The 20,328-nt window shown below is 24.6% G+C and overlaps 1 protein-coding gene across 1 annotated transcript; it reads right to left on the bottom strand.

The window, feature by feature from the left end:
• Window positions 1-603: 603 nt before the first annotated feature.
• On the bottom strand, window positions 604-12,220 carry LOC145845682 (uncharacterized). Its single transcript, XM_082952794.1, has 12 exons — window positions 12,130-12,220; window positions 11,212-11,389; window positions 7,301-7,465; window positions 5,662-5,732; window positions 4,617-4,662; window positions 4,271-4,422; window positions 4,030-4,054; window positions 3,755-3,829; window positions 2,972-3,112; window positions 2,232-2,307; window positions 1,532-1,721; window positions 604-1,223 (listed from the first exon to the last, which is right to left on the bottom strand). The coding sequence occupies exons 1-12, from the start codon at window positions 12,136-12,138 to the stop codon at window positions 933-935; spliced, it is 1,419 nt and encodes a 472-aa protein (XP_082808920.1). The 5' UTR covers window positions 12,139-12,220; the 3' UTR covers window positions 604-932.
• Between the last annotated feature and the right edge of the window lie 8,108 nt (window positions 12,221-20,328).

The raw sequence follows: 20,328 nt of genomic DNA, 5'->3' as shown, positions 1-20,328 counted from the left end.
AATAAAAAATACGACTTATCATATTGGGTTTTATAATTTTTATGTTTGTAATCTCAAGATAGTAGGAGTAATATCTTTAAAATACGAAAAAAAGTCATGAATAAGCATTGATTGAGTGATTTAAATTACAGAAAATTTCAACATGATATTTAAATGCCAAAAAAATCATCAGCTAGGAAATTTTAAGAGTATTGACACATTAAACTTTCTCAACCGAAATTGCATAAAAATTTTAGTCATTAATAAAAACGAAAATAAATTATTAACATGATATTACTAAAAAAGAAAATCATTCATTCATGTTGATGAAGCAGAAAAAAATTTGACCACGAAATATACAAAAAAATTGTAACACACCTTTAAAAATAATTACTTATAAACTAGTAACAATACAGCTATTTGAAGAGGAATTTATCTGAAGTTTTTGGCTAATGGCAAAAAGTTTAGTTTCCCGTTTAAATGGAATGCTTTTATACTAAATGAAATACAATATGGCTCAGTTTTAAACATTTACTAAAAATTAAAGGTTAGTGACTGTACACAATTTTGAAAAAAAAAACTTACAATCAACTTTTAAAGGCAATTAAAATGAAGTAAAAATTTAAGGCTCAAAAATTTTAAGTCATCGTGATTATTGTAGTTAAAAAAAATTTTATAACATAATTAGTAGTTCAATGTAATAAAAAAAAATTGTGATAGAAGTAATATTTATATACAGCTTAGAGTAAAAAAAAATAAAAATTATCCAAAAACTTGCATTTCAGAAATAACTTTTATCTTGTATAATAACGAAAAAAAAATTAACGAAACGAGCTAAAGAAAAAAAAAAGTCTTCATAAAAATTTAATAAAAAAGATTAAAAAAAACTATTAAAAGAAACAGTTCAGAAATTATAAAAAAATCAAACCCTTTGAAGTGTTTGTCAAACTTGTTTAACCTAAAAACAAATTTCCCATTCTTTCAGTTTCAGCTTTGATTTGCCTGTCAACAGAATTTTCTTCGCTGTTGAAGATGGCGCTGGAGTTATGAGAATTCTGATTACTAACACTTGCACTGTTACTAGCAGTATCACTTGTAATACTTGCACTGCTATTAGTATTTGTACTTGTAGTAATACTAGCTTTTTCCTTGTGGCGAATTTTTTCGAGCCTGCTTATAACGACACTTTCAATTTCAACCTTGAACAGCGGGTATTGTTTGTACTGACCTATTTTCAGTAAAACCTGTGAAAAAAATTGTTGTTGTTACGTCATAATGGTAGAGTTTACACTGTCGTATTTTCAGTAGGACCAGTAAAAAATAACAAAGCTTAAAACTAAATATTACATATTTTAAAGTTTAATATTCCAAGAGAAAGAATTATTTTAAGTTTTTATTTTTTTTGTTTGCTTAAGAACTTATAAAGTTTGCATTTCTAAATTTTAAACATTTAGCCTTTAGTTAAGTAACACGAAATAAATTTAGAACAAAACCGCTTAATAATGATTTAAAAATAAACCAAAAAACATTAATCAATTAAAACAAAACAAACTTTTAACTCTTGAGGAGATGCAATTTTGACAAAGTTGATAAGCTTTTTGAACTGATTTCTTACTAATTTTTCATTGTTCTCAGTAAATATTCTTGATTGACTACACCTTTTCACGTATAATTTCGAATTGAGGGCATCGAACCATAAAATGAAACCCAATCTTGATAAATCTATTATGCCCATGAGAGTGCTAAAACAAGTATTAAAATTTATTCCAACACTTTAGGTAGTTGTTTTAAATTTCATCTAATAAAATGTTTTAAATTTCATCTAATAGAATGTTTGTAGATAGTGTTTTTGAAACATATTTTAAGTCATATGGGTTATTTAGGCTAAACAACCCAATTGAAAGATAAAGATTTAAAAACAAGACATTTGGAAACATAATGTGTAAATGTATTATTTGGAATGTTTTTATATGATTAACTACGTAACTTTTATATAAAGTTACAATCAACTTTATTTTAGTTACTAAAAATTACATAACTTTGGTGCTTTAAATAACGTATTGGTGCTTTTACTATAAAAATAGTAGGCTGAGAAAAAAAATTCACCAAAACATAAACTTTGTTTTATACATGTTTTATCTTAAATATACGGTTGGTACTGACAAAAATCTTTATAAACTCCTAATAAACGAAAGATGCCATGTTATGAGAGGAGAAAACAGTTCATTACATAAAACATTGAGAGAACTTACCTTGAAGGGTTTGTGACATCATCAACTTCTGGAATCGGAAAAGGGAAAGTTTTTGGGGCAACATCGTTGTTGAAACCTGTTGGGAATTAAACAACTATTTAATTGAGTATTTCGTGAAAATCAGCAGTTTACATTTTAATTGGTAAAATATGCAACCAAATATTTTTATTTGTATTATACACTGACATCATAGGGGTACAACATAAAGTGATGACGTCATAGTTGTCTGCCAACTAATGATATGAAAATACTTTGATATGTATAAAAACTTATTCTTAACTGTTTTTTTCTGAAAAAAGGGATAGATGAATTTAAAAGTTAAATTCAACTTTTGCATGGTGAATTCATAAACATCAAATTTAATTCCAACTCAAACAATTTGAGTTATTGTGAATTATCTTTCAAGATTTTTTTCGTCATCATAATCTTATTGATTAGTACTTTGGGTAGTTTTTTAAAATTTAAAGTTATTTTTTGAGATAAGGCCCTTTTGATTAGTTGTAATTTGGATTGGAAAGTAATCATTTTAAAACATCTAAAAAAATAGTCTTTTTAGTATACAGAAGGCAACCACTGTACTAAACTTTAATATTTTATAAAATTCCACGAAGTAAATATTCTAACTGTTTAATTAAAATTTATTAGTTAGACTAAGCCACCACAAATCGTAGTCATTCAAGAAAACAGTCTTCAAATACAGCTTTCAAATAAAAAATATCTTGTACAAAATTCCAACAAACCTTCGCTGACAAACTCTTGGAATCTTTTAGCTACATCTCCATAGTAAAACCACAAGGGCTGGTAGTTCAAATCGACCAAATCTTGCTTCATTACAATTCCGTTGTACGATATCTTCACTAGGAATTTGCCCAAGTTTTCAACTGTTAATATTGAAATTTAATTAACTTTACGACGTAAAACATATGACGTAAATTAAGTTAATGAGCTTTTAGATGTTTTGTGAAAGCATTGGGGTTGCTACTAAACAAAGAAAAAAAATAGATCAGTTTTGTTTCGCTTGCCATAAAGAACCTACAAACTTCTTTAGCTTTGATCACTTATTTCTAAAAAAAAACTTTTACTTTCAAGAAGAAATAAAAAGCAAATGTAAATGAGTCATCGATGTACAAGTAAGACTATAAAATTATTTTACTCCCCCCTAGGTGATAAAATGTAAACCTAATAAAAAGTTTTAAATTTAAGTCAAAAATGAGTTATAAATTATTATGATGACTAGTTATATTAATTTTTTTTGAAAATACTTTAGTTAGGTAAATAATAGATACTTTAGTATTACTTTTTGGAGCTAAACTTTATTGGTTATTAAAGGTTTTTCAAACCAAGCATAAAAAACTTTTATACAATTGAATAAAAATGATAAAATTGGAAAAATATTTCTTGCTGCTTTACAATACATAAATAACTATAAATTTATTACAATAAAAAAAAACAAAATGCTTTTGACATAAAAGAATTGTATAAAAACTAATAAACTAATTTTAAAAAGCCATTTAAAAAAAAACCTGGTATATTATGTTTTTTGCAGTATTGGTGAACAACTGATTTTTTATTTAATACCGACTGGTTGATTTCTGAAACTTAAAAAAGTTATATTTAGAAATAAAACAACAGTATATTAAACTAAACGAATTAAAAAGGTAAACTAGTTTGTCTTAGGAACAGTAAAGTGAACTAAGCTATTCTAATTGAGAAAAAGGAGCAAATGTAAACTTAACACAAATATTTAAAAACCGCCATTAGTATGAAATCAAAATTAAAAATGAAATAAGTAACTAACCGTCATCTAGAAAAGAGAAATCCATCTGTGATTTATTTAGTTTAATATTGATAAAAAATAATAAAGTAGCAACGATAAACTTTTTATAACTATATATTTAAACTTTCAAAATATAAGAAATTTAAAGTTATTTAAGTTTGAAAGGATAACTAATTTTTAACAACAGTAAAAATATTTTGTTGATTTAAAACTTAAATGAAAAAAAAAAATTAAAGGCAATTTTTCTATAAAGTTTTAATACCTCTTCTTCGTTTTGTGGAAAATTCATGTAACTGAAGTCATTTTGATTTGCATTTATTTGTTGAAAATTTGCATTATTTTCTTGAAAGCTTGCATTATTTTCAACTGCTAAATTTTCTTGATCATTTTCAATAAAACCTAAATCCCCATTTTCTGTCCAAAACAAAAAGTTAATTTTCAAGATCAAGAAATTTTGTCTTGAATAAGATTTAAATTTTTTTAAACATAATTAAAAAAAAAAATAAATAAAATACTTGAAAGTATACAAAAATTTTTGCATAAAGTAAGTTGTGTCATATTTATAAACACCTAGAATTTTATATTTAAAGTCAAGAATAAAATATAACCTGGTAAGACGCCTTTCAACTCAGGTAGCGGTGATTTAGATATATGCTGTGTAATAAAAAATATTCAATTTTTTTGAATAAAATAACAAGCTCTTTTAAATATACAAGTAGAAATAATCTACTTTTAAAAAATAAAGCATTTTATCAAAGCTAGTCACAATATTTTCTAAGTCTTATTAAGTAAATAAACGCTATACTGTTTACTTGACATATTAAACAAATAACACAATTCTAGACAAGGTTAAATTCAGCAAATACTAAATAGAAGATTAAATTTTAAAATAATGTGTATCACAAAGACAGAGTATACGCATTGAAATAGATTGATAATTTAAAAACATCTAAAAGATCTAGCTTCTGAAATTACTTGAACTAATACAAACTCTTGTTATTATAATAAATGGTTCGAGGATCAAAAATTTTTTACAAAAGTAGCATATACCTTAAATTTGCTAGCATTATGTTGAAAGGTAGTGTAAGTATTCAAAAAAAACAGTTGAAAATTTACAGTGGTTTACATTAACATTCAAATATTTTAAAGGTTCAAACAAAACAAAAACAGTAATTTTTGAAATAATTTAAAAAGTTATTTTACATGTATTCAATCATGTTGAAAGACTTCACAGTTAAATATTTTAAAGTAAATTTTATCTAATGTTTCAAAAATAACTTTTATGTGAAAAAGACTCTAGACAGTTTTTATTGAAAAAATAAACCAAGTTCAAGGCTTTCCGAATTATTTTTCATAATCACCTATTCAGTAAAAAATAAAAATATATATTGCTTCTCCCACTTACAAGGTGCTTCCCATTTACTAAAATTAAATACTAATTTTAATTAATTACTAATTAAATACTAATTTATTTTTCATTTACTTTCTACTTATTGGTTACTGGGGACAGTAACGTTCATTTTAAGAAACAGTGGTTTATACAAAAATTAAAGCTATAGATAGATATATGCTGAAAACATGTTTTAAATATAATAATTTGGTTAATAAAATTATTTCTATACTATGTTTCGATATAATAAAAAGAATACTCACCTCAAGTACATCAATGTTGTCTTCTAAGTTGTTATTTCCACACGAAGGTAATAAATTAGCTTCTGGTGACACTGTTAACAATGTTTGAATGCTAAATAGTTCAAGTATATGGGCTTTGCTTAATTTCAAGTACAAAAAAACTACTTTTTTAAACAAAATTTAGTTCTGGTGACAACTACAACACTGTAATTTATCATAATTAATTTGGTATAAAATAAAGGTAAGTTCATTAGTTAAAGAACATTTATAAACAATTTAGTAAACTTTTAAAATGCTTTTCATTAAAAAATTTGTTTCAAAATGTAGTTACAGACACTTATAACTACCCTATTGTGTTAAAAAGGCTAAATTTAAATAATAACAAACTTTTCAAACGTATTTTTTGACATGCTTTAATATAGAATTAAATTTACTAAACTATTTTACAATGCAGACTTTGTACTTTTTTTTATTTTGATTAAAAATACTAAGACAACTAAAGAAAATTAAAATTATTCATTTTAACGAAAACACCTTTCTAAATGAAAATTATATTTATACTTAATTGAATTTTTACTATATAGAAAATAATGTATTAAAAATAGCGTGTAGTTCTGGCTAGTAAAGTACAAAAACAAAAAAATACATTATAAAAATATAACTCTATGTGTTAGAAATGGTAAACTTCAATTAATATTTACCTTCTGAAAAAAAAGGCTGATCATATTAAATTAGACAAGACTATTGTTTTCATAAAATTAGGATGAGGTTACATAAAAGTTAAAATTTTAACAATTTTATATACAAATACAAAAGTTTTTAAAGGCCTTATTTCAAAAACAAACTGGAAATTGAAAATTAAATCAATCAGAAGGTCAAAATTTATAACAATAATAGTGATTACAAACCAAATTGAAAAAGTTACTTATTAACACAGATAAATTATAGTTTTTTAAATTAACTATACTCAAACAAATTTATAATTTACTTTTAGTTATACCTCAAAAATAATTTGAAGTAAAAGAAAAGCAAAAAAGTTAATCAGAAGTTTTACTTAGTATAAAAATCTTGGTATTAATTCAAAAAAAAATGTAGTAAAAGAGATATTTAAAAAAAACAGTAATTAAGAATTTTCAGAATATAAAAAGTTGTGCACCCTAACCTAACTAAATTACATATCAGTAAAGTTAAGTTATAATATACATTTTTATGAGTAAAAAATCAAGTTTTATTAGATTTTGAAATACTTTATTCTCTAAAACCTTTATTTTTCCAAATTTAAAGTTATTCAATGTTTAGAAACTATACAAACATAATTAAAATAAAATTAAAATAAATTTAATAATTTGAAATGAACTTGTAAATTATTCAATCCCCTTTATAAATGAGTATAAAATAATAAAGCACCAAAGTTTAAAAAAGTATTTTCAAAAAATAAGTTTTATAATTTAATGAATTTTAATATCACATTTATGTTCTTTATAAATTTAACACTAAAATACCATTATAAGTTAAATGCATTATTAATATTTTTTGTACAAAATGTTTTTATCAAAAAATGCATACAAAACTAATAGCATAAAAACATACCAATGGTATAAAGAAAAGTAAACTATAAATAAGTAAACAAACCATAGAAGTACAAAACATTTTTTTTTACCTTGCAAATTTGAGTTTTGTGCATCTACAGTTTGTGGAGTAAAAACTTGTTGGGAAGTAAAACTTTGAGGAGATAAAGTATCTGTGTGAGAAAAGGTGGAATAACTTTGTGGTGAGCTTTTAGCAACACTTTCTTTGCTGTTCTTCTTTGGTTGCTTCAACTTCCCTAAAATTATACAAAACTTGACAATAAAAAATTAAATGTAAAAAGTATGTTTAACACAGCAACAATTTGGTCTTGACTTTCAGATTTTGACAATCTGAAAATTACTTTTTACTGCTTTTCAAAATTTTAAGTACCTTTAAGAGGTAGCAGATCTAAGTTAGGGAGTTCAATTGGTACCCTACAGAACAAGGTTTCCCAAACTGGGCTAAGTGTCCCCTTGGGGACCATGACCGAAATTTAGGAGGTCACAAGCGGGTCATGAGTTCATAATTTGAAACTTACACGAGGTATTCTGGAGTTAAAGATGAACAAAAAAATAAAAAATAGTTTTTATACGTTTTAAATGGTAGTTTTTTGAGAAATTTTGTTGAAGGGGCCATAGCTGTTTTAACTTCTTTAAAGGGGTTTATTTAAAATAATTTTGGGAAACCCTGCTATAGAAAGTTTAAAGTAATATGAAAAGGGCTCACTAAAATTATGTCTTATACTGCATAATCTTAAGCAATCCTTTAAACAATTTTAGAATATACTTCATTAAAAAATAAACAACCATTTGGAAATTGTTTTTGTTTTGAACTAAAATTTCAGTTGCAATTACTTATGTTTTATTGATTTTTAAAATAATATATTCTTAATAAAGAATGCAAATTTCATAAAATCAGTTGCTTTTTAGTGTAATTTACCTAGAATGAAATATATATTCATTAATTATTCAAACTTTTGAGGAAGTTGGCCATAAAAATTTTTCTTCTTTAAGTTTGCATTGGAATTTCCAGAGAAAAATGACTAAATGTGAAAAGTTTAAAATTAATTATATTAAAAAATCTTATATGTTATACTTTAAGGTCAATAAGGTTCTATTTTATTTCTCCTGAAAAGAAATAATAAATCTTTTTTATAGCCTCTAAGCAGTGGGCCAAACCTGTTTGACTGGAATTATGAATAAAATGAACATTTGTAAATCTTTTCAAATATTAACTTTTAATATAGCCCGAGACTATATACTTCAAAACTTTTATAACTAAAGTTCATCTTTTAGAACTACAATTATCGGACTTTAAGTAGTAGCTTTCTAAAGTGTTTTTTGCTATACTCACTATTTCTTTAAAAAAACAGGCACATTTTAAATTTAAAAAGGAGCAAGTTAAGTTTTAAGGGGAGGAGGTTGAACATTATTTTAGAAATTTAGTCTGATTTTATACATAATTAGATACTTCTTACCTTTTACTGCTTGTTATTATTCAAAGTATCTTTTGAGATATAAGCGATCAAAGTTAGAGCCTTCAATAAGTTCTTTACGGAAGGCACAAACTAAAAGGGCAAAATAGAAAATTTCAAAATATCTAAAAATACAGTAACTTTTTTTAAAATTCATCTGTGATACTAATTTTATTTTGACTTTTATAGTAAAAAAATATTTGGGCGGAGGTAAAGCTTTTTTTTTTAAATTTGATCTTATTTTGTATAGTTTTTACCAAGCTACAAGATGCTTTTTACAGATTTTGAAAACTCAAAATAACTTTTGAGATATAGCCGGTCAAAGTTGGAGCTAACAAAAGAATCCTTATGGGAGGCACAAACTAAAACAGCAAATAACTAGAAATCACAAAAAACCTAACTCCTCGTATGTTTTTTGAGATAATCACCTCAAATTTTCAGAAAATGTTCCTTGTAATACTTAGACAATTCTGATAAAAAGAACTAAAAAAAAAATTAAAAATAAAAACTTTATACCAAAAAGAAAAAAACTTGTTTTAGTTTATTTTTCATATAATTTTTTTTTTTTTAATTCTTTCCCACAGAATTTTTTAAATATATCAAGGAACACTTCCTGAAAGTTTGAGTTAGTTATCTCAAAAAACTGTAGGAGAAGATAGATTTTTAGTGAAATAGTCTATTTTTGCTGGTTTAGTTTGGGCCTCCCATAAGAAACCTGTTGTTGCCTCCAACTTTGACTGGCTGTATCTCAAAAATTATTTTTTAATTTTAAAATCTGTAAAAAGCATCTGGTAGCTTAGTAAAAACTATATAAAATAAGATCAAATATTGAAAAAAGTGTTTTATCTCAAAATTATATTAAAATAACAAAAAAAAAGTGTTTTTTTGTTTATTTTTTATATAAAATTTTAAGGTTTTTAAAATTTTGTTCCGACAGAACTTTCTTAATGTCATAAGGAACATTTTCAAAAGAAGTTATCTTGAAAAACGTAGGAGAAGATAGATTTTTAGTGAAATAGTTTAATTTTGCAATTTTAGTTTGCGCCTCCCATAAAAAAACTATTGTTGCCTCTGACTTTGACCAACTTTATCTTAAAAATTATTTTGAATTTTTAAAATATATAAAAAGCAACTTGTAGTTTTTACAAAACTTTACAAAAAAAAGTGTTTTACCTCTCCCTATGTCCTTAAATAATAGAAAGCAAAAACTTCACTAAAAATCTATCTTCTCCTTCAGTTTTTCAGCAATTGTTTTAAAGCTTTTTCAGAGTATTCTTTAATAAATTTTAAACAACTTGTAAGCAGCATATTTCTTATTTTTGTATAAATACATTTTTAAATAAAAAATAAACAAAATAATTCAATTTTGTATGAAATTTAATCAAAAAAAAAATTAAAAATCGGTTTACAACAAAATAATACTAAAAATACTAAAAAGTACACTTCCTAAAAATTTGAATTAAGTTTCTTTATAAATGAAGGAGGAAATAGAATGTTAGTGAATTTTTCAAAATTCGAAGAAAATTAGCCTAGAAAATTTTTAATATCGTACACTTGTATCATAACATTTTTTAAAAACTTGTTATATCTCAAAAGTTAATTGATTTTTTTTGTTCTATAAAAAGTATCTTATAGTTTATACTTTAATCTTTGAAATAAAAGCTAATGATAATTTTTGTAAAAATAATGTTGGATCCCTATGTCCTTATTATTTTTGTTTATGAGCTTTATTATCTGTTTATTAGAATACAAAGTTTTTATGATTAACAAGATGTTTATTAATAAAAATTCAACAAAAGGTATACATATACCATTAGCCTAAAAAGTATACAAAAGCTCAAATTATTCTAAAGTTAAAATAAGTTAAATGGAGACATTTTGTGTTAATTTTATCATAATCTACAAAAATCCAAGATCTACAAAGTACATTTATATTGTCTCTTCATAAACTATGTTTGTCCATTTTTCCAACCTTTGAAGGTTACTAGCTCAAGGACTAAAAAGTTAGCAAAAAAAACAATGTTTTTATTTTATTTTATAAGAGATAAACTTATTTTATTGTTAATTAACTAACATTTAAACTTATTCAAGTTAAATTTTAAAAAATATATATGAAATTATGAACAAAAAATATAAATATCTTTAGTTTCAGATAATTTTGAAATTGTTCTTTATTTTACAGTAGATATTTTTTATTTTCAAGACATCTAAATACAAAAACTTAAAAAATATCTCGAGCCAACTAGCATAATTCTTAATAAAACAGATATAAAAAATATAATTTTATGCTTTAAATGTACTAGAATCTTGGATTTTTGGTCACATTTATGCATGAAAAACTCATTTCTCTATAATTTTCTGCAATCCATTGTTCTTTATTTAAATTTAAACATCTTTTAAATTAAAAATTGTTAAAACTTTTACTCTTAAAAATACAAAAATAAAGGTAGAACTGAATCTTTAGACCTATTCAGAAAACTAGTATCTACACACAAAGCTATCTTTTTATCTTGTATTGTTAAACTTACTTTTTGCTAGTACTTCATCTTTAGTGAGAAATCTGTACACTTTGTAGTTATCTTGTTGGTTATTGGTGTTGTCCAGTTCTAACTTGATGTATGAAGATTTTTTCAAAATCTGCCTGAACTTTTGCTTGCATTTGTTCAATTTAGTCTTTTCCTCAGGTTTTTTGTATTTTGCATAATCCTAAAACATATTTTAGTAAGTTGATTTAAAAACAAATATTAAATTTTAACTAGATTAAATAAATAAATGATTAGTTAATATTATAAGCTTACATTTTATTTTAGTTTTGAAAATACAACTTTATCTCTAAACAAAAGACCATAGTACATTGGTTAGTCTTAAAAATTAATTTACACTAGTTTCACTTTATTTTCTAGTTCGCACAATTAAACTTTTTAGTAAGCATCTCTTTAATAAAACACTACATTTATTGCAGTTATTATTACTTTTTACAACTGAGTTCTAATGTCTTCATCATCAATCAAACTTCAAGTTTGATCAAACATGAATTAAAACTAAAATAACAGTTTAATAACAGTTAAAACTAAAAAAACAGCTTATGAATTAAAACTAAAATAACAGGTACTTGTAAAGTTATCATGTTCAAACTTGGTAAAAATATTTGAAAATGTTGTAGTAGTTTAGTAGTAAAAGTTATGTCTTTATAATAAAATAAAACAAGGTTATAAGCTTAAGTTGTGATAAAAAAAAGTTGTACTAAGCATTGAAATATCAAATGACTAAAACAGTTATACTAAATTTACATCAAAATTGAATGTTTTCACCTTATTTTACAAACAAAAAAGCCTTCTTGCATTTATTTAATTTTTAACTGTAATTTAATTTTTAACTTTAATTTAACTTTTAACTTTAATTTTTCTATTGTAATTATCAAACTAAAATATTTTTTAAACACTAACAGTGTACATTTTGTTTTCACTTTCATTAGAATAATGGTTCCATGGCACTTTGAAATAAACTCCAGGTTTACTTTTTATTTCACAGTAAACCAAATCATCATATGTCTGTTTCTCCAGATGATATTTTAAGTATTGTGGAAAACTGTACCCAAAGTCCATTTGAATTAAGTCTTTCTACCATAAACTGTAAATAATCAGTTTTGACAAAGTTTTTTTTAACCTAACAACACTACTATAAACTTAATTCAGTGTTAACTGAATCAGTGTTAACTCAATAAAGAGCTGCCTTCTTTTTTACAACAACTTATTTTTTATAAAACCAAGAGCTGATTGTTGGTTATAGCTTTAAAACTAAAAAAAAACAAATACAAGGAACTGATCAAAAATCAAGTTGTAATATTTTAACTTTAAATAATAAAATAATTTGAAACTTATCATTTTTTTTTACTTATTAAAAACTGTTGTACAAATTTAAAAACTGTAAAGCAATAACATTGTTTTGTTAAAATTTTCTAAAAACTTCAAGCTTAAATAATTTTTGGTGTCTAGAAAAAAAACTTAAAATGCTATCTGTAATTAAAATCTGTAATTGTACTTTCAGTTGTGCCAATGAAGCTCCACCAAAAAGGTGATTCAATAATTAGATTTATGACATATAAATTAAGTTTAAAAGAAAAAATTCACCATTTTATAAAAAAAAAGACGCTCAAAATGTTTGGTCTTAGGACCAGGTGCAAAAAGAACCTTTCGATTATCAAGTTGCACACCACGGATACCTTTTAATGCCTTTTTCAGTACATATAAGGATGTACTGTTAAATAAAATTCAAAGTATCACTCTATATTAGTTTTGAAATCACTCATACTGATTGTAATTTGTTTGTTTTTGCTTATGTTAGCCAAAGAATACTACAATCTTAGTATTTTTAGTGGTGTACTAAAAAAATTCCAAATATCTGGTTTCAATAACTTTTATAACCTCATTTTTACACAAAAAACAATGAAATTGCTAAAAAGAAGACAAATTTTGGTTTGACACTTTTTTTTGACCTTTAGGAAAAATTAAAAATGTATTTAAAAAGAAGACATTTTTAATTTTTCCTAAAGGTCAAAAAAAAGTGTCAAACCAAAATTTGTTGTGTATGAATATTTATTTCTTGTTTTAAGCATTGAGGAATTTTTAAGCAATGGTACATTCTGTGTGGTCTGATGGCATAGGGGTTTGAAAACTTTCAGAGCTGCAAACATTGCAAGATCAAAACCCATGGCAGAAACAGACACAAAAACAATTATTGCCACAACTTTTATGTCTTTACTAAATTGATGTCATAATTTTTTCTAGAATAAATACTTTTTTTCATTTTTATTGGGCATAAATTGATAATTTATAATACCAAAATTGTTAAAAAACAAATTAAAAAAACTTTCAAGTTTTTCCATGATGGTTGTTAAAATTCTTTTTTATCAAAATTTTTAACAATCCAGGTAATTTTAATAGATACGAAGTTTAAGTGATATTTAACATTAAGAAATTTGAATATACACAGAAATGTTATATTACTTTACAAAAATAAAAAGCCAGCTTCTAGTTCATTTGTAATCAAGTATGTTGTTTTAAATTATAATCAATTTATAGAATTTTTTTAAATATAAAATAAAAACCTCTGTTTCAACACCTCTGTAAAGTTTCAGGACTCCAAATGAACTAGAACCTTTTTATTCCTGTAAAGTGATATGAAATTTCTGTGTATATTCAAATTTCTTAATGTTAAATATCACATAAATTTCATATCCATGTAATACTAGCCTAAACCAGGGTTTCCTAAGTGGGTCAAGTGACCCCCAAGGAGGCCATGACAGATACTCAGGGGCCGCAAGCAGCAAAGGGGGAAGAGGGGGACCATGAGCAGTAAAGGAGCCACAGGGGGGCCATAAGGCCATATTTGAAACTTACACTATATATTCTTGAGTTGCAGATGAAGAGCAAAAAAAAAAGCTCTTTGGTGTTTTTTATTGTAGTTTATGGGTAATCTTGTTAAAGGGGGCCATGGCTTTTTCAATTTTTTTAAAGAAGACCATTTGTAAAAAAGTTTGGGAAACCCTGGCCTAGACTGTCAAATACATGAACAAGAAGTTACTACGAAATTCGAAATTCGAAATTTCGAAATTTCAGTGCACTGGTCTTCTAATATTTTAACATACTAAACCTTTACTTAGAACGTTGAAACTTTTTATTTGTGTACTATTAGGTCTTGTCTCCAATAGGTGTCAATAAAATTGGTCATTTGACCATTTTCGTACAAATGGCTAAGTATCCGAAAATTACTCTGAAACTTAACGTCTATCCAAAACATAACACCATACTAAAAACTGGTCTTCAAATATTTTAATATACTAAACCTTTACTTAGAACGTTGAAACTTTTTATTTGTGTACTATTAGGTCTTGTCTCCAATAGGTGTCAATAAAATTGGTCATTTGACCATTTTCGTACAAATGGCTAAGTATCCGAAAATTACTATAAAACTTAACGTCTATCCAAAACATAACACCTTTTAACATACTAAACACTGGTCTTCAAATATTTTAACATACTAAACCTTTACTTAGAACGTTGAAACTTTTTATTTGTGTACTATTAGGTCTTGTCTCCAATAGGTGTCAATAAAATTGGTCATTTGACCATTTTCGTACAAATGGCTAAGTATCCGAAAATTACTATGAAACTTAACGTCTATCCAAAACATAACACCATACTATACACTGGTCTTCAAATATTTTAACATACTAAACCTTTACTTAGAACGATGAAACTTTTTATTTGTGTACTATTAGGTCTTGTCTCCAATAGGTGTCAATAAAATTGGTCATTTGACCATTTTCGTACAAATGGCTAAGTACCCGAAATTTACTATGAAACTTAACGTCTATCCAAACATAACACCTTTTAACATACTAAACACTGGTCTTCAAATATTTTAACATACTAAACCTTTACTTAGAACGTTGAAACTTTTTATTTGTGTACTATTAGGTCTTGTCTCCAACAGGTGTCAATAAAATTGGTCATTTGACCATTTTCGTACAAATGGCTAAGTACCCGAAAATTACTATAAAATTTAACGTCTAACCAAAACATAACACTGGTCTTCAAATATTTTAACATACTAAACCTTTACTTAGAACGTTGAAACTTTTTATTTGTGTACTATTAGGTCTTGTCACCAACAGGTGTCAATAAAATTGGTCATTTGACCATTTTCGTACAAATGGCTAAGTACCCGAAAATTACTATAAAATTTAACGTCTAACCAAAACATAACACTGGTCTTCAAATATTTTAACATACTAACTCTTACTTAGAACGTTGAAACTTTTTATTTGTGTACTACAAGGTGTCAATAAAATTGGTCATTTGACCATTATTTATCGCACATCGATACTCTATCGACCAAATAGTTTTGCATAAAAGTTTTGAAATTTTTAGTTTTAAAATAAATAATTGATATAAAAGTGTATCACCTTTCTCTTACGAGTTTAGGTTATAGACCTATTTATATCTCATAAATATTCTAGATACAATTCTAGTGAAAGGGACGGATTTTAAATCGAAGTAAAAATATGGTGGAATCTATTTTTAAGTTTCTACTGAAGTACGAGAAAATATCTAATTAAATGTTTTAATTGTAATATTTAAGAAGTTTTAAGATTTTTTCTAAAAACTACATTAATCTAAGCAGTATTTTCTGATTTTTCAGTTAGTTTATAGATCTATTCATTTAAATTAAAAAGTTCATGCTTAAACTCAGCTAAATCTTGTATAAGCATCTTAAAAAACTTAAAATTTTTAGTAATACGGTTGTTACTTTAATAATATGCAACTAAAGTTTTTGCTTAAACTTTATTAAAATGTGTAATTGTATTCTTCAACAATTTATTTTAATTTCACAATTTTTCTATTCGTTTTTGTATTATTTTAAATTTCTATTTTTCTTGTTTATTGAATTTATTTTATAAATTTGTTTAATTTGCAAACATTACATTAAATTTTAAAATATAAGATATTTATGTGGGCTGCAACTTCAATCTGTGTGGGCTGCATTCTAAACATATGCAAATTTTTAATACAAAAAACTTAATTCTGGTCCTGCAAAGCGATACAGCACACAGTATTTTAAAAACTAAGATTTTGAACATTATGTACTGCATAATGTAATGAACATAAACAATCTATAAATGCAAAAAGCAATAACAAGCTCTGAAAAGACATATAATGGAAAATAAAATACAACAAATGAAATTTTGATTAGCTAGCAAAATCAATTTTAGTTAAATACTAAAAACATTTTGCTTTGCTAGTTAATTATGTATATTAAAACTATTTCTGACTCAATTTTAATTTTTAATTTGTAGAAAAAATAAGGTGTTTTAGATAAATATTTGTTCAAATTACATATTAATGTTAACAGTTATTTGCAACTTTTAATTTTATAAATTTGCAAATATTCTACAGTTGCCAACATTTTGCTTTATTTGTAAATTCTGTGTATTGTATGACAATTCTGACTAAAATTTTATTTGTTTTCATATACTCTATATGTTTTTGATCAATATCTTAAATATTTGATATTGATGTTGATAAATTTTTTTAACACTTTTACTGTTTTTAGTTTAAAATTAGTGAACTATTAAATACATTTTGCTTTATTTGTTAATTTTGTATATTATACTAATTTTTGACTCAACTTAAATTTTTGATTTGTAGAAATAGTTAGATGTTTTGAACAAATTATGTAAATAATTAACTGTTTAAAAAAAAAATTATGTAAATAATTAACTGTTTAAAATAAAAACTTTTTAAAATTAGATTTTAATAAACTTTGGATTACTTGCACTAAAGTTTTAATTTAACTAATATCAATATTAATTTAGTTAATATATTATTTTAAGTTATTAAATTTATAGCTGTGCAAATGCAATAACTTTTACAAACTTTAAATTAAAAAAAAATTAGTTGTTGAGAATGATCTATATATATAAATATATATATATATATATATATATATATATATATATATATATATAAATTTATACAAGATACATATTAAAAAAATTTTCAATATATTTATTTTTCATTTTTTGTTTAAGATGTATTTTAACTAATATGTAAATAATTTTTTGCTGAAAAATTAGTTTGTTTTTTATATACAACCTTTTTGATTTTATATTTTAATTTAGATTTTAATAACCTTGAAATAGTAGTAATAACCTTGTGCCACCACAACAAAACGTCTAGACACGCCCCTCTTAAAACTTATAACTTACGTCTAGACACGCCCCTCTTAAAACTTATAACTTTTCAGATTCTTAATTGATAAAAAAAGCATATAATTAATAGAAATGCCAAAAAAGTCATTTTTAAATAAATTATTTTCTGACCATGAAGGCATTCTTAAAACTGCGGAAGAGTGCAATTTTTTTTCGACCGTTCAAAAAGATACAAAGAAAGCCTACGAAGATCTGTTTGTAAAACTTAATATTCGACATAAACTGAATACTAAGCAAAAATACAAAAGGGCTCAACTTAGATTCAGTATTTTTTTCAAAGACCAAAGTAAACTAAATCGTTCAAATTTAAATGAAAATAAACTTGATTTTAAAAACATCAGTGATAAAAATATAACTGAAGAAGGAAAAAGTGAACAAAACAAAAATCTTTTTGCTCAGAATATCAGTAATACAAACTCATTTGAAGAGGAAGTAAGTTAAAACTAACTTAATTATTTTATTTGTGTAGTATAAAAATTAATTTAATATAAACAATTTAGAATGACGTTTGCAACAAATCACTTGAAATTACAACTGAAGAAGGAAAAAGTGAACAAAACAAAAATCTTTTTGCTCAGAATATCAGTAATACAAACTCACTTGTAGAGGAAGTTAGTTATAACTAACTTAATTATTTTATTTGTAGTAGTATAAAAATTAATTTAACTTTTTATTTGTGTACTATTAGGTCTTGTCTCCAATAGGTGTCAATAAAATTGGTCATTTGACCATTTTCGTACAAATGGCTAAGTATCCGAAAATTACTCTGAAACTTAACGTCTATCCAAAACATAACACCATACTAAACACTGGTCTTCAAATATTTTAACATACTAAACCTTTACTTAGAACGTTGAAACTTTTTATTTGTGTACTATTAGGTCTTGTCTCCAATAGGTGTCAATAAAATTGGTCATTTGACCATTTTCGTACGAATGGCTAAGTACCCGAAATTTACTATGAAACTTAACGTCTATCCAAAACATAACACCTTTTAACATACTAAACACTGGTCTTCAAATATTTTAACATACTAAACCTTTACTTAGAACGTTGAAACTTTTTATTTGTGTACTATTAGGTCTTGTCTCCAATAGGTGTCAATAAAATTGGTCATTTGACCATTTTCGTACGAATGGCTAAGTACCCGAAAATTACTATAAAACTTAATGTTTATCTAAAACATAACACCTATTAACATACTAAACACCGGTCTTCAAATATTTTAACATTCTAAACCTTTACTTAGAACGTTAAAACTTTTTATTTGTGTACTATTAGGTCTTGTCTCCAATAGGTGTCAATAAAATTTGTCATTTGACCATTATTTATCGTACATCGATACTCCATCGACCAAATAGTTTTTAATAAAAGTTTTGAAATTTTTAGTTTTAAAATAAATAATTGATATAAAAGTGTATAACCTTTCTCTTACGAGTTTAGGTTATAGACCTATTTATATCATATAAATATTATAGATACAATTGTAGTGAAAGGGACGGATTTTAAATCGAAGTAAATATTTGGTGGAATCAATTTTTTAGTTTTTACTGAAGTACTAGAAAATATCTAATTAAATGTTTTAATTGTACTATTTAAGAAGTTTTAAGATTTTTTCTAAAAACTACATTAATCTAAGCAGTATTTTCTGATTTTTCAGTTAGTTTATAGATCTATTCATTTTAATTAAAAAGTTCATGCTTAAACTCAGCTAAATCTTGTATAAGCGTCTTAAAAAACTTAAAATTTTTAGTAATACGGTTGATACTTTAATAATATGCAACTAAAGTTTTTGCTTAAACTTTATAAAATTGTGTAGTTGTATTCTTTAACAAATTATTTTAATTTCACAACTTTTTTATTCCTTTTTGTATTATTTTATATTTTTATTTTGCTTGTTTATTGAGTTTATTTTATAATTTTGTTTAATTTGCAAACATTACATTAAATCTTAAAATATAAGATATTTATGTGGGCTGCAACTTCAATCTGTGTGGGCTGCATTCTAAACATATGCAAATTTCTAATACAAAAAGCTTAATTCTGGTCCTGCAAAGCGATTTAACGTCATTAAAGTAATTTTAAAGCAACGTTCCAAAGATATTAAATTTGATAATCAACTCAAAAAAAAAAGTTATGCTAATTTTATGCAAATTTTTTATACATATTTTTAAAGTTAAAATATTATTTTTTCTTTCAAGTAGAGCAATTATCCTTAATGCTTAGTTAAAACGGTAGTTTTTAGAGCAGGAATTTAGGTTAACAAATTTAGATTTGTTTAAAGTTAAAAAGTTTTATGTCGACTAAAACGAACATCTGGAAGAGTTAGTGACGTAACATGAAATAAAAAAAAAAGTTATGTTAATTTTATGCAAATTTTTCATACATATTTTTAAACGATTTTATGTCGACTAAAACGAACATCTGGAAGAGTTAGTGACGTAACATGAAATTTTTGAAATTTTAAAAATAGTTTAAAAAATATATTAGATATAATTTGTATGAAAGTACAACTGAAGAAGAAAAAATTGAACAAAACAAAAATTTTTTTTGCTGAAAGTATCAGTAAAACAAACTCATTTGTAGAGGAAGTTAGTTATAACTAACTTAATTATTTTATTTGTAGTAGTATAAAAACTAATTTAATATAAACAATTTAGAATGACGTTTGCAACAAATCATTTGAAAGTACAACTGAAGATGGCAAATGTGAACAAACCGAGCTACAAAATTTTAAGAAGTTGATGAAAGAATTTTTAAGTGAAGAGGTAATTATATATAATTCACCTTAGTTAATAAATATTAATAACAATTTTTAAACATTTTCCATTATAGGCTAAAGTTGTGTGCGAAGAAACTGACGAACTACCAA

The sequence above is a fragment of the Thalia democratica genome, chromosome 1, assembly GCF_965202585.1.
Source record: "Thalia democratica chromosome 1, ktThaDemo2.hap1.1, whole genome shotgun sequence".
Classification (NCBI taxonomy): domain Eukaryota; kingdom Metazoa; phylum Chordata; class Thaliacea; order Salpida; family Salpidae; genus Thalia; species Thalia democratica.
The sequence above is the reverse complement of the archived record's forward strand: the minus strand, read 5'-3'. Positions and strand labels throughout refer to the sequence as shown.